This window comes from Glycine soja, chromosome 12, assembly GCF_004193775.1.
Source record: "Glycine soja cultivar W05 chromosome 12, ASM419377v2, whole genome shotgun sequence".
Classification (NCBI taxonomy): Eukaryota; Viridiplantae; Streptophyta; class Magnoliopsida; order Fabales; family Fabaceae; genus Glycine; species Glycine soja.
The window spans coordinates 41,719,852-41,735,458 of NC_041013.1; the positions used below are offsets into that span (position 1 = coordinate 41,719,852).

At 28.2% G+C, this 15,607-nt stretch overlaps 1 protein-coding gene across 2 annotated transcripts; it reads left to right on the top strand.

Annotated features, from left to right (window-relative positions):
• Positions 1 to 264: 264 nt before the first annotated feature.
• On the top strand, positions 265 to 6,509 carry LOC114379605 (gibberellin 2-beta-dioxygenase 8-like). Of its 2 annotated transcripts, none has more exons than XM_028338294.1 (4): positions 265 to 477; positions 1,272 to 1,726; positions 3,768 to 4,089; positions 5,964 to 6,509. In XM_028338294.1, the coding sequence occupies exons 2-4, from the start codon at positions 1,308 to 1,310 to the stop codon at positions 6,192 to 6,194; spliced, it is 972 nt and encodes a 323-aa protein (XP_028194095.1). In that variant the 5' UTR covers positions 265 to 477; positions 1,272 to 1,307; the 3' UTR covers positions 6,195 to 6,509. The 2 variants fall into 2 exon arrangements, with proteins under 2 accessions (XP_028194095.1, XP_028194094.1); XM_028338293.1 differs by having other exon boundaries at positions 266 to 477; positions 1,268 to 1,726.
• Positions 6,510 to 15,607: the final 9,098 nt, after the last annotated feature.

Sequence of the window (15,607 nt, forward strand, 5' to 3'; positions counted from 1 at the left end):
ACAATTAGTCTCATATGCTTAATTTGGACTAACTAGAAGGATACATGTGAGAAAAATAAAAATAATATAACAATTATATAGTAACAATGTAAAAATTTGACTGGTTGCGCTTACCCTCTCAACGCACGTACGTTTATTCCACATTGCACTTCGCGGCTACAAGTAAGAACTGGTTTCGTATGTTGTAGTTGTGGTTTTGCATGCGTTTGTCCCCTCTTTTTTCTGATGCAATGCTTGGCCGCGTGGTCTCTACTATAGCCATATACTTAATTGTTGTATAGTGCTATTCCAATGATTCTAGATTCAAGATGCATACAAATATGTGGCGCAACCACCAATATCTCATTAAGTAATCTAAACTAACCCATTACTCTTCTTGTTGGTCACAGTTGAATCCCATTCATGATCGTCCCATTTTTCTCATTCCAAAACTAGAAGTTTCTTCAAGCAAGGACTAGTTCACCTTGAGTTTCTTTGGTACGTAGAATTAAATTAAATTAGAATAAATCAAGTCCTTATTATAGCTAGCTACCAAAGGATCCCTCGATCTCTTTCCTTTTACATTTACTTTTTCTATGCTGTGTTTAGTTTTTCACGGATTTCTAGCTTACTATGGTAGGCATTTGAAAGCCGCGAGTAGATCGGTTGAAATTCCATAATCATCTTCAAACAAGCACCGGTGAAACTTTGATCCTGGCATGATTTTTTTATTATTATCTTATATTAGGATGTTTGGATGCTCCTTAAAATTATAGTAACTATATCAAAACAACTATATGTTTATTTCACATTCAACGTGGTTTCATAATTAATTTTGTATCACCTCAGTGTCATCCCAAATATGTTATATGTCTATGAAGCTTTTCATGATAATGGTTGAATTTTTAAATAGATAAAGTGCATATATACTTCCAATCAAATCTTAAGTATATACATAGTTAAAACTCCAGATGTTTGTGTGTCTCATGTATCACAGAAATTAGGGCAACAGTGGTTGCTACTAGCACTAAATATTTGCAACATCTCAGCCCGAGTTTTGCATGAAAGCTTAATCTTCTGTTTGAACCTAGAGAAAGCATTGAGCATAATTAAATGCATGCGTAAACATAGGTATTTTTTAAGAGAAATGATCATCTTTTTTAAAATAAAAAATCCCATTTAAGTTTCATAAAATAAGTTGAACCAATTCCATACTAAAACTTTGCTGATTTTCCTGTCAATGTAATTTGTGGCACACACACCTAATAATTGATTCTTTTTTTTGAAGCTAGCTATTGTAAGATTTTCATACACGTATAGCTCCCAAAATGGCTCATGAACCACCATTCCTCGAGACCTACAAGACCCTTGTGCAAAAACACAAAGGGGATTCAAGGAATGGGTACTCCTCCTGCTCTATAGTGGAGAGATGTGATATACCTTTGATCGACCTTAGCCGGTTAAGTCTTGAGAGAGAAGAATGCATGAGAGAAATTGCAGAAGCTGCAAGAGAATGGGGTTTCTTTCAAGTTGTTAATCATGGAATTTCACATGAGCTTCTGAAGAGCCTGCAAATTGAGCAAAAGAAAGTGTTCTATCAACCATTTGTGAACAAGTCATCAACACAAGCCAAAGCTTACAGGTGGGGGAATCGATTTGCTACCGATCTGAGACAACTGTCATGGTCAGAAGCCTTTCATTTCTATCTGACAGACATCTCAAGGATGGACCAACATGAAACTCTGAGGTAAATACATCTTCAATTTTTCTTTTTCTTTTTGGAACTATATATGTTTGAAAAGTAAAAACATTGGGATGCAACAACTAAATTTTCAAGGAACCAAAACATAAAAAGACAATATAATGGCATGTCACCTCTTAATTTTCACTTTGTTTCTATATTTGTTTATGTATCATCTAATTATTAACATTACTTTATTTAACATTTGATCCCTTATACGTACTGAATTTAGACCATAGCTTTCTTGTTATGGTGTACTATGGCGAATAGATGTTTTAACTTATTATGACTATCAAACAGCACTAGTACAATAGTGGGTGCCTCTGTAACCCAACTCGTGATCATACATCTTCATTTTCTTCACAAGCTTTTAAAGGTAGACAATTCTTGTCACGTCACCCTTTTTTTCTCTTATATTTAATTTACACTTATAAAACATCAAATTACCTTTAAAAAAAGAAAAAAAAAATTGTGTGTGAATAAGACTCTTTTCCGATAGATGTAAAAGTAATGTAACAAGAAGTAATATGTGAGATAATTATAGACTAATAATTCTTTATTTAATCTATTTGGTTGAAAAGAAATATACATATTTTAAAGTACGAGTCAGTTGATTTGATGAATTTCTTGAATCCTCTTAAAATCATATATAGCTTGAATTTAGTTCTCTGCAAAATTAGATGGGAATGCAGGTTTTTTGTATTGGTGTTTCTGTCTTTCTAATGTTAAAGTACTATACCATCCTTGTTTGTCTGATTACAAGAAAATAAATGTCCATAAATTAACGCTTTCTCTGAGCTCATATTTGACAGCAAAAATAGCAACTTGAGATATGAAGAATCAAAAAAATTATTCTAATAGCAATGTTATATTTTTTTTGATTAGATTTTTAATTTCTATTAATTGATCTAACATATATTTTATATAGAAAGTACTAAATGAAAAGTTATATATATTTAATATCCTAAAAATATAAATTACCTTATGTAAAACTATTTTAAATTGATTAAAAAGTATTTAATTAAAATTGTTCTTATTATAATTAGAATATGAATTCACTTCTAGATAGTTCATGCATGTTTCAAATTAATAAATTAAGGTAACAATTTTAATACAATGTTATAAAATTTTGTTTTTTTTTCCTTTCCAGCTACAAGATAATAAATTGATGTAAAAATATTTTAAATTGATTAAAAAGTATTTTAAATTGATTAAAAAAGTATTTAAAATTGTTCTTATTATAATTAGAATATGAATTAACTTCTAGATAGTTCATGCATGTTTCAAATTAATAAATTAAGGTAACAATTTTAATACAATGTTATAAATTACCTTATTTTTTATGTAAAACTATTTTAAATTGATTAAAAAGTATTTAAAATTGTTCTTATTATAATTAGAATATGAATTCACTTCTAGATAGTTCATGCATGTTTCAAATTAATACATTAAGGTAACAATTTTAATACAATGTTATAAACTTTTGTTTTCTTCCCCTTTCCAGCTACAAGACAATAAATTGATGTAACAAATGTATATATTCTTCGGTCAGTAATTGTTAGAGAAGTTTTCAAATGAGCGGTACTATATATGTTTTTGCTACGAAATGAATCGTACTATATATTTAACACACAAAATACACAAATTTAAACAGCTCGTAAAAAGAAAAGAAAAAAAAAAGGAGGGGCAAAGAAACGTACGTGGAAGGGATAGAAAATTCGAGGGAAAACAAATTAAGAGAGATAAGGCATGCATGCTCGCTTTTCTTTTGGTAAGCAAAAAATTATTAATAAACACCGAAATGGCATGCATGCTTTCGTATGACTTCGTTGTATTACTATGCTTTGTGTGTTTACTTTTTTCTTTTTTTGGTAGACAAATATAATTATATTAAGGTGAGTATAAGTAATTTTCCATATAAATCAGATCAACTAGAACAACAGTTCCAATTTTAAAACATCAAATAGCTAAATAGAAACAATGAGAACAAGACCATGTGTGTTTTACTTAATAACTTATATAATTAGTACTTTTTTTTAAAATTTAGATCAAGTCTTGAAGCTTTTGCAATAAGAATGTTCTCCGTTGCCCAAAGCTTGGCGGAAATACTGGTGTGCAGATTGAATACGAAATCCAACTATTTCCGAGAACATTGCTTGCCAGAAAGTTCTTTCATTCGACTGAATAGATACCCTCCATGCCCTATATCGTCAAAGGTGCATGGCTTGTTGCCTCACAGTGACACTAGTTTTCTTACCATCGTGCATCAAGACCAGGTTGGGGGATTGCAATTGCTGAAAGATGGAAAATGGGTTGGTGTCAAGCCTAATCCACATGCTCTGGTCGTTAATATTGGTGACTTATTTCAGGTGAAATCTCATCATTTATTTTAGAATAATGTTGCTTTTTTTTTGTACAATATCTTTTTAATTTATTTTAAAAATATTAAATAAAGTAAATATATTTAGTAATTTTTTTTTAAAATTTTTATAACAAATATTTAACAGTTTGTTTTTGGTTGATAAATAGAAAGATTAACAAAAAAATGTTAAAGCAGAATTTAAAATTTTATTTTTCAATGTTGGATAAATGACCTCAATAACTTAAGAAGAGAGAGTGAATTAAGTTTCAAAATTTTTCACTAACAAACCTTTAACCCCCTTCTAAATGATAGACTCAGGATGCAGAAGAAGAAACAACAATCAATTTAATAATGTTCTTTAAACATGCAAGACAAAATTGATTGCAATAATATAAATGAGATAAGGAAAGAGAGAAATGCAAACTCAATTTATATTGGTTCGGCCACTTTTCGTGCTTATGTCCAGCCCTCAAGCAACCCACTTGAGATTTTCCACTATCTCTATAAATCCTTTAACTTTGAACACACCTTGAGATCTTTCATCCTTGTGTTCAAAGATTCTCTAAGAGACAATCCGTCTCTTGATTACAATTCTCACAATCCAAGAGACAATCAGTTTCTTGATTACAACTGACTTTCTTTGATATGAACAAAAATATTTCTCTCCTTTAGAGTGGATGATACAAATTAAAGTTCCTAGATGAATTTCTCTCTTTTAGATATGATAATACAATTTAAAGTTCTTGGATGAATTCTCAATAGATTTGCAAGTGTTTGCCCTAGAGTTGTTGAGAGAGCGTTTGACAATTATGTTCTCTTAAAATATCTCTCTCTTACTTTTTGAAGTCAGACACATATATATAAGTTCTTCGTGTCTTTTCAAAATGGTTTGAAGAGATGTGTCTTTTCAAAAAAAATTTCTAAAAAATTTCACTGGTAATCGATTACACAGTTATATTTTAAAGGGTCATGACTTTTCAAATTGAATTTCAAGAGTTCTATTGCTGATAATCAATTATATATCAATGGTAATCGATTACAACTTTTAAATTCTAATTTCAAAACTCTTCTAAAAGTTGATTTTTCAAAATTGTCTTCTGATAATCGATTACCAGAACTTTGATCTCTTGGAAATATTTTTTTAAACAAAAATTTGATCTTGAATTAATCTTGAAGCAATACTTATTTGTTGAAACAACTTTATATTAATCTTAAAGCAATATTTAACCTTTGAATGTTTGTTAAAGTAATCTTGAAAATAATCTTGTTAAATTATTCTTTTGACATTATCAAAATCATATATTGATATATTTACATTTAAAATATGCTGAATAACTAAATAACATTTCTTAATTTACTCAAAATTCTTGGTCGGCAGTAGCATATTGGAAAATTATTATTTTCAAAAGGACAATGATTACATAGAGGACGTGCCTTGATAAATGCACAATATGTTTGCGTGCTTTTCATTTTCAATTAGCACTCCGTAATGGCTAAAACCCACCAACTTTTCATCAAATCTCAATGGACAAAAAAGGCTTGAAATTAAATATGATCCCGCGAGTCCAAGGGAAATGATTAGAATAGCTAAAATGCATACGTCAGAAGGTATTAACAATACAATAACATAATTCACGTTGAAGTAAAAAGCACAATTTCTAGCATGCATTAAGTTGCTTTCCATTTACTTTTTTTTTTTTTGGGACTCCAATCAAAAAGCAATCACCAGTATCAGTATCGGGAAAATGGCTGACAAAAATATCGTTAAATCAATACCCTCAATAATTTGATTTTTGATATTTCTATTGGTTGACTAAAACAAGTCTTCTCGAATTCTTTCTAAATTAATTAACTTTAATATGTGCTTCCTATAATGTGCAGGCATTGAGCAATGGTGTTTATAAAAGCATAAAACACCGAGTGGTTGCTGCTGAGAAAGTAGAGAGGTTTTCTATGGCATTTTTCTATTGCCCCTCTGAGGAGGCAGTTATAAAAAGTAAAATCAAGCCACTTATGTACAGAAAATTCACTTTGATGGAGTATAGACAACAAACTGAGAAAGATGTCAAGCAAACCGGGGATAAAGTGGGGCTCTCTAGATTTCTTCTGTAGAAGTATATTCGTACTTCTATGTAGACTTTATATTAAGTTCTTAACGTCCGTTTAATCAAGTGTTGATGAATATTTCCTTAAAGGTAATATAAGCGAGTTATTTCATTTGATGTCAACACGAATGAATTTAAATAAGTTTGGATTCAATATTTCTTTTAAATCCTGAGAGTCTCTATCAGTGGACATAGCTCAATGTCCCCCCCTCCCCCCTACTGGTGTATTGTTCTTAATATAATGTATTTATTTATCTGTTTAATTTGGCTTTGTAAGACTTTTGTATTCTATAAGAGCACCCCTTGTACTTTGTTTTTTAAATAATGTTTTGCTTATAAAAAACATTGAGAGTCTCAAACAAAACAAAATATCAACATTATTAATATCTTTTAAACAAATTATTGTTTTTTTTACAAATTTATTTATTTATTTATATAATAAAAATTAAGGGTATGATTGATGACTAGGATATGATACATAAGACAGTTATTCTATCACGTTCCACACAAATAATAATAATAATAATAATAATAATAATAATAATAATAATAATAATAATAATTATAATTATAAATTCTTATATAATTTTTTAGAATTTTAAATACATAAATAAAAAATAATTTCATAAAACTTAGTTCACATGATATTTTTCTAATTTTTAAAAATTAAAAAATAAATCTAAAGTTTCTTTTTGAAAATATATATACAGAACATTTGTCATTTGAAAATAAATTATATCATATTTTATTATTATTTGGGCCATATCAAATAAAGGATAAACTTAAATACAATAATGATATCTAATTTGTTATTTGGTACACACCAATTATTTGATTGTTTAAAACTTTTGTTCTTATCATGATTTTATACCTTATCCTCCTATCATATATATCTTGACAACCAAACAATTAAGGAGGTGTTAATTATCAATTTCATAGATAATAAAAGAAATAAAAAAGGTAACTTTAGATAATCATTAAACAAGTCAATAAGTAAAAAACATGTCAATATGAAACCTCAAATAAATATTTTATAAATTAGAAAGTCTTAATCATATAATAACTAATACATCCTTAAATAATAATTTTTTTTAATCATATGATTTTTGTTCATAACATTTTTTTCTTCATGTCATAATAAATACTTATTTTTATCTTTGAATTTGTGAACATTTTCACTTTAGTCCTTAAATAGAGGAAAATAATTCTTGAATTTGTATTCCATCTTTTATTTTGTCCTTGGATGGACGTATGTACATTTTCTAATGTTATTAATTAAGTTGATATGTCATGTTAAGTACCAAACAGTGTAGGTATAAAATAAAGTAAACAAAGATTAAAATGGAGTATATACTGTAAATTGATTCTACATTATCATTCAATCATAAACAATCATTTTATAATAAATTTATCGACTTTTACAATAATCATCTTTAAAATCATACTAAATGTGTTTTTTTTATTGGTTGATAGTGTAAAAGTTTTTACACTAACAATACATAATTATAACTAAATCACATCCTTAATTTAAAATTTTGTAAAAAAAAATGTCCTTAATTTAAATTTAAAAATTATAATAATAATTTATAAAAATGGTTTATGCCAACTAAAGTATTTTCTTCGAAACATTTTTTTACAAGATGACTCAACTAAATCTACCCCTTAATTTGATTTAGAAAATAAATATAATGATATCAAATACAATTCCATAAAAGAAGATTGAATAAGATGATATATATGTATAATTTGTAATATGTTCAGCACTATTGTTTGCAAGCATAAATTCAAACAGTATAATAGATAAATAAAAGAAAACATGCATATGAGAAAACAAATAAACGATTAATGATTGTTATTTCCTATCTTTATTATAGATTTTATTTTATGAGAAAAATAAAAATAGTTATGCATTCACCCTATAAAAAGTTTTACATATTCATCCAATTGTAATCCATTATATATAGTAAGTTTATTGACTTTTAAAATAATTATTTTAAATTAATTAAAATAATAATTTATTATTAAATAATAATATAAATGTTAAACAATTTTACACGGTATATAAACATTTAACTGTTGTTTTCTTACCATTTTATATTTTCGTACCTTTGTATCACTATTTTTAAAAGCCGAAACCTAAATATATACTTGTACTAAAGCCCATATAAAAATCGGCCCAATCTAACCCTTCTTCAGTTCCTTCTCCCAAGTGAACAAAGCCCGATTACCGATTACTGATTACTGCATCTGCTTCGTACTAATCTAGGTAGGTATTAAGAAGCCATTTATTTGCTTCAAATCTCGCATAATCACCAACCATTTGCCTATAACAGTATAATAGTTTGCGGGTTAATTTGAAACCTTAAAGGACAAGATTCTTCTCTTCTTTCATTTCGAGTTTGATGTTCTTGTTTTATCTCTTTATTGGTTTCTCCATGACCGAGCTTGAGTAGTTTAATTTCATAGTTTATAGGGATTATATATATATTAATGTTGAAGGATTGATTGTTTTCCCCATTGTTAATGTTTTAAATTCTCAAACTTATTAAAAAATATAGGAGTATATGATACATAAGCTTTCCTTATTTAATTAATCAAGTCAAATTTCAAACTTAAATTTGTTTCGTTTTAAAAGTTAAAATGTAAACTTAATTTGTTTAATTACCTAAAACTCAAATATTTGTCTTTCATATGATAAATATCTTCTTTTTTTATATTTATTATTTGAGAATTTGATAAAAAATAATAACGTAGAGAAAATATAAAAAATTTCAAATTAAAATTAGGTAATGAGAATTGTTTGGATAATAGTATAACTTAATACTTATAATATCGTATTTCTTTAATCCAAAATTAACATGTTTTATTGCATAAAAAAACGGTGTTGTTCACAAGTACTTTTAATTTAAAATAGTGTCATTTATAAAATTAAGTGTAATATCAAGTTTGAGCTTATTTATTTTACTACACAAATAAACACTGAGCATTTAAGAAGTTCACAACTCAAATAAGGGTATTTGTTGTGTGGTTTGATTTAATTTTTGATTAAAAAGTCATCTAAAACATACATAAAAGTTATATGTGATTTGATTTGATTCCGTCTGAATAGAATATCGAATTCAAATTAAATCAGTCTTTTATACTTTAGTTTGGATTAATTTTTGCGGTTTTTAATATTTTTAATTTTATCTTTATATGATTTTAAAAATATTTAATTTAACTAACAAAAGAATGATAGTAACACTACCAAACATTCAAAATCTTATTTACACAATATATGTCAACCGTACCTAATAAGTTCATATACATTTTAAAATTTGATGTGTTTTGACTTCTATAAATTATATAAATTATATGAAGTAAAAAATAGAAACTAATATTGTAATCAACACACACAAGTATAGTTAAACTCAAATTACACTTAGAAAGAATTATAACTCAATCATATATATTTGTGTTGTACATGAAAAACAAACAAAATATATTACACTAATTAGAATTAGAATTAGAATGGACTATAATTCAATCTATATATTCAAATAATAAATATAAATATAATGTTATAAAAAAATATTTTTGGTTTGATTCGATTTCACACATGCCAATCACTATCCAAACTAAAATGTTCGATTTATTCAAAAATAAATCCAAACAAATCCAAAATATATTGATTTGCATCAATTTTTAGTTTTTTTAAACAGTTTTCAATTTAAATTTGAACACCCTATTTCAAATAATTCACACCTTTAGTAGATATTATTTATTCATAATTGTTGTACCATCAATACACTTTTATAAATGAAATGTTCACAATTATATTATGGAATATTTTCCTGCACCGATATTATATTTTATAGGGCTTTGGTACCCTCATTTAAGTGGACATATATAATGGAGACACGTCATTTACTGATCCATGTTATAATGAACTAAATTGTAGAACAATACATTTTGTTAAGGCCAACCTATCAAAAAATAAAATAATATATATATATATATATATATATATATATATTATTTTTTAATTAGTAAAATTAATGTTGCATCATTAGTTGATGTGTTTGTAAAATATTTGTCCACATAGAACAGGGTTCCATTGCCCTAAGAGATGTAAGGGCTCGGGAGAGTTGCTCTTATATCAATGCATTTAACCAATTACTATATGACAACTAAAATAGATGATCATAATTCTAATAACAAGAAAAAGTGGTTGTTGTTGGTCAATGTCTAACAACCCTTTAGTGCAAACGTGAATACTGGTGATTGAAGATCATAAGTTATGACAATCATAAGGACATGTTATACATTGCATGGTTTTGTGTGGTTGATAGTGAATCTAACGAACGATTTATAAGGTTGAGCTAGAATTTTACTTACTTATGATTACATAACTAGGAAGGAAGGAGTTAAATCCAACTTGAAACATTGATTCTTTGGCTTTGGTTTCAAGTTGATTATCCTTCCATTGTTCCATTCATGTGATCTCATATTGACAATGTTATTGCACTTGCAATCACCATATACTTCGAAGGTGGTGGCTTTTAGTTTGTGGGCCGAGTAATGGGATCAATGCCAATCTTAACAAGGCTTTTCATTGTTAAACAACAATATCGAAGCAAAGATCCCTATTACCCACAAATCAAAAGTTTTGAAACATATGGTGGTGACCAATCCAAGGACATTGCCGACTTGAAGCCGAAGCCAGATAATTCATGACGTAAGTTAGATCAAGCTCCTTCATTCCCCCAATTCATTAGATTCACTATCAACCAAACATAATATTATAGTGTATAACATATATGCTCTTATGCTTGTTGCATATTATGACCCTTGAATCACCTGTATTGACATTGAGCTTCCTAACAAGAAAGTTTATTGTCTCAACCAATGTAGAACAATTCATCAACATCAAAAAGTTCACTCTCATATAAGAGTGATGTTAATGTAAAAAAAACTAGTAGTCAAACTCAAGAAAATGTTAGACTATGTGTCAAAATTATAAGATGGTGACATTATAATAGTTGTGGAGTAGAGTGTCACTTTTTTTTAATAATTTTTTGTTACTTATAGTCATAATTAATACAAGAAGTGGATTTTCTAAATTCATTCTAATAAATGTAGAAAATAGCTTTCAATACCCAAAACCATTATTATGTCATCATCATACAAATTTGACACAACCCTTCATTTTCTTTTGAGGTTGACTACTTGTTTTCATGACATTACCATTTCAATGTTGATGATTTGCTCTACATTAGTTGAGATAATAAGCTTTCTTGTTAGGAAGCATGCGGATACAGGTGATTAAATGATATGCAATAAGCATAAGAGCGTACACGTTAGAGTGAAGGAGCTTGAACCAACTTGAAACGTGAATTTTCTGGCTTCGACTTCAAATCAAACACTTTATTGAGCCATGTGGTTCATATCGACAACTGCTTAATTAGACTGATCACCACTATAGTTATAGGACTTTGATTTCTGGGTAATAGAATTTATACCCATCCAAATAAGCCTTTTCTTGATGTTTTCGTTCTGGATCCCAGTGTTTATTTTCTTGGGCAAGTGATGCTACGATTATCTGCATTTGTAACATACATAACCAGAGGGAATTAAGTAAAGGAAAACAAAAGAGGCTATCAAAGCATTTTCTTATGAGTTAATTTTTTCATTTATCTCTTTTTTTTTTTCATTTCTAAATGGTTTAATAGTGACAGTTGATGAAAATAGCAGGAAATAACCTAGTTTCATATTATTAACCATTCTAACAATAGAAAAATTTCAAAGCAAAAAAAAAAAAAAAAAAGCTAACTTGTTTCCAAGGAGAGCATGAAGTTGAGTAGTGGTGGGATCTTCCAGAGTGACAAGCTGAAGTTTCCTTGTTTTATCTCTGATTTGAGGTTGTTAATCTACCTGAGTCTGCAACTCTTTCTACATCTTTATGATGACCTACATACATGTATGCTTGTAACATAAATGAAAATGGGAAAACTCCATTCCTCGAACACGAAGAACACTATAAATAGATTTGAGAAAATAAAATAGATGGTACACAAAAGTTGTTTTACCCGCTTAAGCAGGAACTGAATGCTAGAATTTCCATGGCCATGCTTTTCAACATAAGGTATCCGAAAGTAAAATTTTTAAAAAAACAACACAATTTTATAAAAGAAAAATAATATTTGAAATAAAATGATTAAGTTATAATTAGGATATATAGTTTTTTTATATAAGGATATATAGTATTTAAAAGTATAATTTTTGTTTGTTTGGCTTTTATTATATTTTGTTAATATAATAGTACATTTTTTTAAATAAAAGTATATTCTAAATTTAAATGTATATGTTTAAAAATATACTAGTAAATATGTACATTTTTTATACTCACGTATTTAAGTTAAATATAAGTGTATATATTTTTTATACACATACCATAGCTAATTGTCCTTGTGCTTTGTTGTGTTACTCTCCAATTAGAGTTTGGAGCTGCGGGTTCAAACCCACCTTGAACACTTCGCCAATTTCTAAACCTACCTGTACGTACCTAATACCTAGGAAACCAAAACTATATACGTAGTAATGGTGCAATACGAGGATGTACCCATCATAATAAGAGAATAATTTTATAAAAAAAAATATGTATGCATCTTAAAAAAATAATTAACATGGTAATTTCTTAGGAGCCTGCTGCACCGCGGATTGTACACCTTCTGATCAGCAATCAATGATTTTGGGAACCATTAAATTAACAAGAGGCTCCAAGATGTATAGCACGAACTCCAGATAATGTGACTTCAGAAACAATACTACGAACTTGAATGATTGAGTATGTGTTTGGATTAAAGTTTGCAAAAGTAACACAAAAGTCTTGCTTTCAAAATTTTAAAGCACAAATGTACTTTTGAGAGTAACCATGCATGTTACAAAACTAACTTTATTCTTCAAAAATACTTCTTGAAGGATTAATCAAACACGCTATGATCGAAAAGATTACTATTGTGCTTGTGCTGATGGAAAGGAATTGCGTAATTGGTTTGTGATAGCAATTCAGCAGACACTAAGTGGTTGCAGACCCTCCACTTTAGTTAGTTACAGCATTCCACTAGTTAGTTAAACAAGATCATTCTGTTATAATCATTTCCAATTCTGTTAGAATAATTAGCATAAGTATGTCAAGCAGTGGAATGAATAGGCAATCAGAACTATTATCTCCATTAGTATTCCTTCTTAATTTCTTCGTAGTGTAGCAGTAGCATAGAGTAGCGTTATTCGTATCAGTTTGGTGAATGTAGCTGCACTAACCCAATCAAACATCCAGCAATCTATAAAAGGGACCAAGGCTGAGAATCAGACAGCCATCCAGAAAATAATACCCAAAAGGGGTACCATCTACTGCGTATATTAATAATAGCCCTTTATTATTTCATCCACGTACAGTACTATGCCAATTGCGTAACGCCAGACTATTACTTCTTTCTTTCCAGATGATTGATGCTTAATATATTTTTTCTTACAAAAAATATTTGAAGATGATGATAGTATTTATAGGAAATAATTTTATTAAAATATTTTTAATCTCTTTCTTAATTTTAATAAATTTATTATTAAGTCTTTTAAGACAAAAGTGTATATTAGAGAACAAAATTAAAATAGATCTTTTAACACATCTCATTGAAAATTAAAAATATTAGTGAATATGAAACATTTTTTTAATAATAAAGGGGGCCAAAGGCCAAAAAAAAAACTAAACAGAAGTGAAACGAGGAGTTTGCACTCCCATGGGATCACTCAGTAGCAACTAACTTAGGAAAGATGGTGTTGTTGCTCTAACTTCAGGATACCTCCAAACTGCACGTGTAATCAGCTAACTTCGCATATATAGCAATTGTCTGTCCTCTAGAGTATGCGAATTATAGTCTGGATCAGAGGGGAGTAATTACACATGAAAGTTTTTTTAATCCTGAAAATCAGTCAATTTAAAATGGAAGGAGCAATTACATGGTTCCAGACTACTATCATGTTTATGTTCTGAACTAATTTTCATGCTACGTATAGTTTAGATTTTCATTTTACGAGAAAGAGTTAATATCACTCAATTGAAGATTGATTGACATCATAATAGTCTTGAATCAAGTTATATATAATTTCTACAATAAACATGAGAAATTAGTAAACATGTATTGAATTAAATATATATACCACCACCTATTACTATAACCACCTTAGCCAATCACTCCAATATGTAAATAACAAGTGGCATAATAACGAGTGAAGTTATAGAGGATCCCTTGGTAGAGTCCCCTGCTCAGTACCGTATCGTCTGCACAAAAGATACCTATAATGCAGGAGTTTCTCCCTCACGTTCTCCAAATTGATTGTGTTACCCCACTCCCAAAACAAGCTGCAGGAGTTTGAAACCAACAAGAAAGGGTATTTGAATCACACCTAACTGTGAATCATTGGCAAGAATAGAGTTTTACTACAACTAGTTTTTTCACTTTCCTCCTTTCTATTGGCCACAAAATGTAAGAGTTTCGAGTCAGGTCAGCCATATAGATGACTACACAATTGTATTTCATTCACATTTTTTAGGGTTATCTAAGGTTTTAGTTTTTAAATTTTTAAAAAAATTTTGTTTAATTAGTCAAGATTCTTCAATTTTTTCCATTTAAAATTTTAGTCTCTAAACTTTTATTTTATTGGTTAATATTTCCTTAACTCTTTTTCATTAGGATTATTAGTTCTTAAAATTTTAAAAAATTTCATTTTTTTCCCTTAAAATCTCATTAAACAAATAAAAATAATATGTTCAAACTTTTTTCAGGAAGCTAGTCTAAAATCTTTAAAAGTTTAAAATCTTTAATTATAACTTAATTACTCCATTTTAAATAAATGTTCTTTTATTAAATTATATTTTTTAAAATAATAATTTTAAGATTTATTTTATAAATATCTTGGTTAAGTTTCCTTGTATTAAATGAATGTGATAAAATGAAAAAAAAAATCCACAGTGAATATACTACTAAAAAAATCTTGTATAGAACAATGGTCTCTAAAGATATTCTATCTCTGATCAATTTAGAGACGAAGACATAGACAGAGACAAACTTGAATTCGTTGTAGATTTTAGGCGACTTTGAGTATTCAAAAATGATTATTAAATTCTATCTTTGTCTAGGAAAATTTTTCATCTCTAACTTCAACTTCACGTCGAGCACTCTTCCATTGTGTCTTGTGGTTCATATTGATAACATCCTAGTACTAGTTACCACCATATAGGTTTCAAAAGTTTTGGCTTCTAAATTGTAGATAATGGGATCTATGTTCATCTTGATAAGTTTTTTCAATTGTTAAACTTCAAGGTTATACCTAAAGTGTTGTTAAATTAATCACAACCATAGACACTTACAAAGGGAAAAG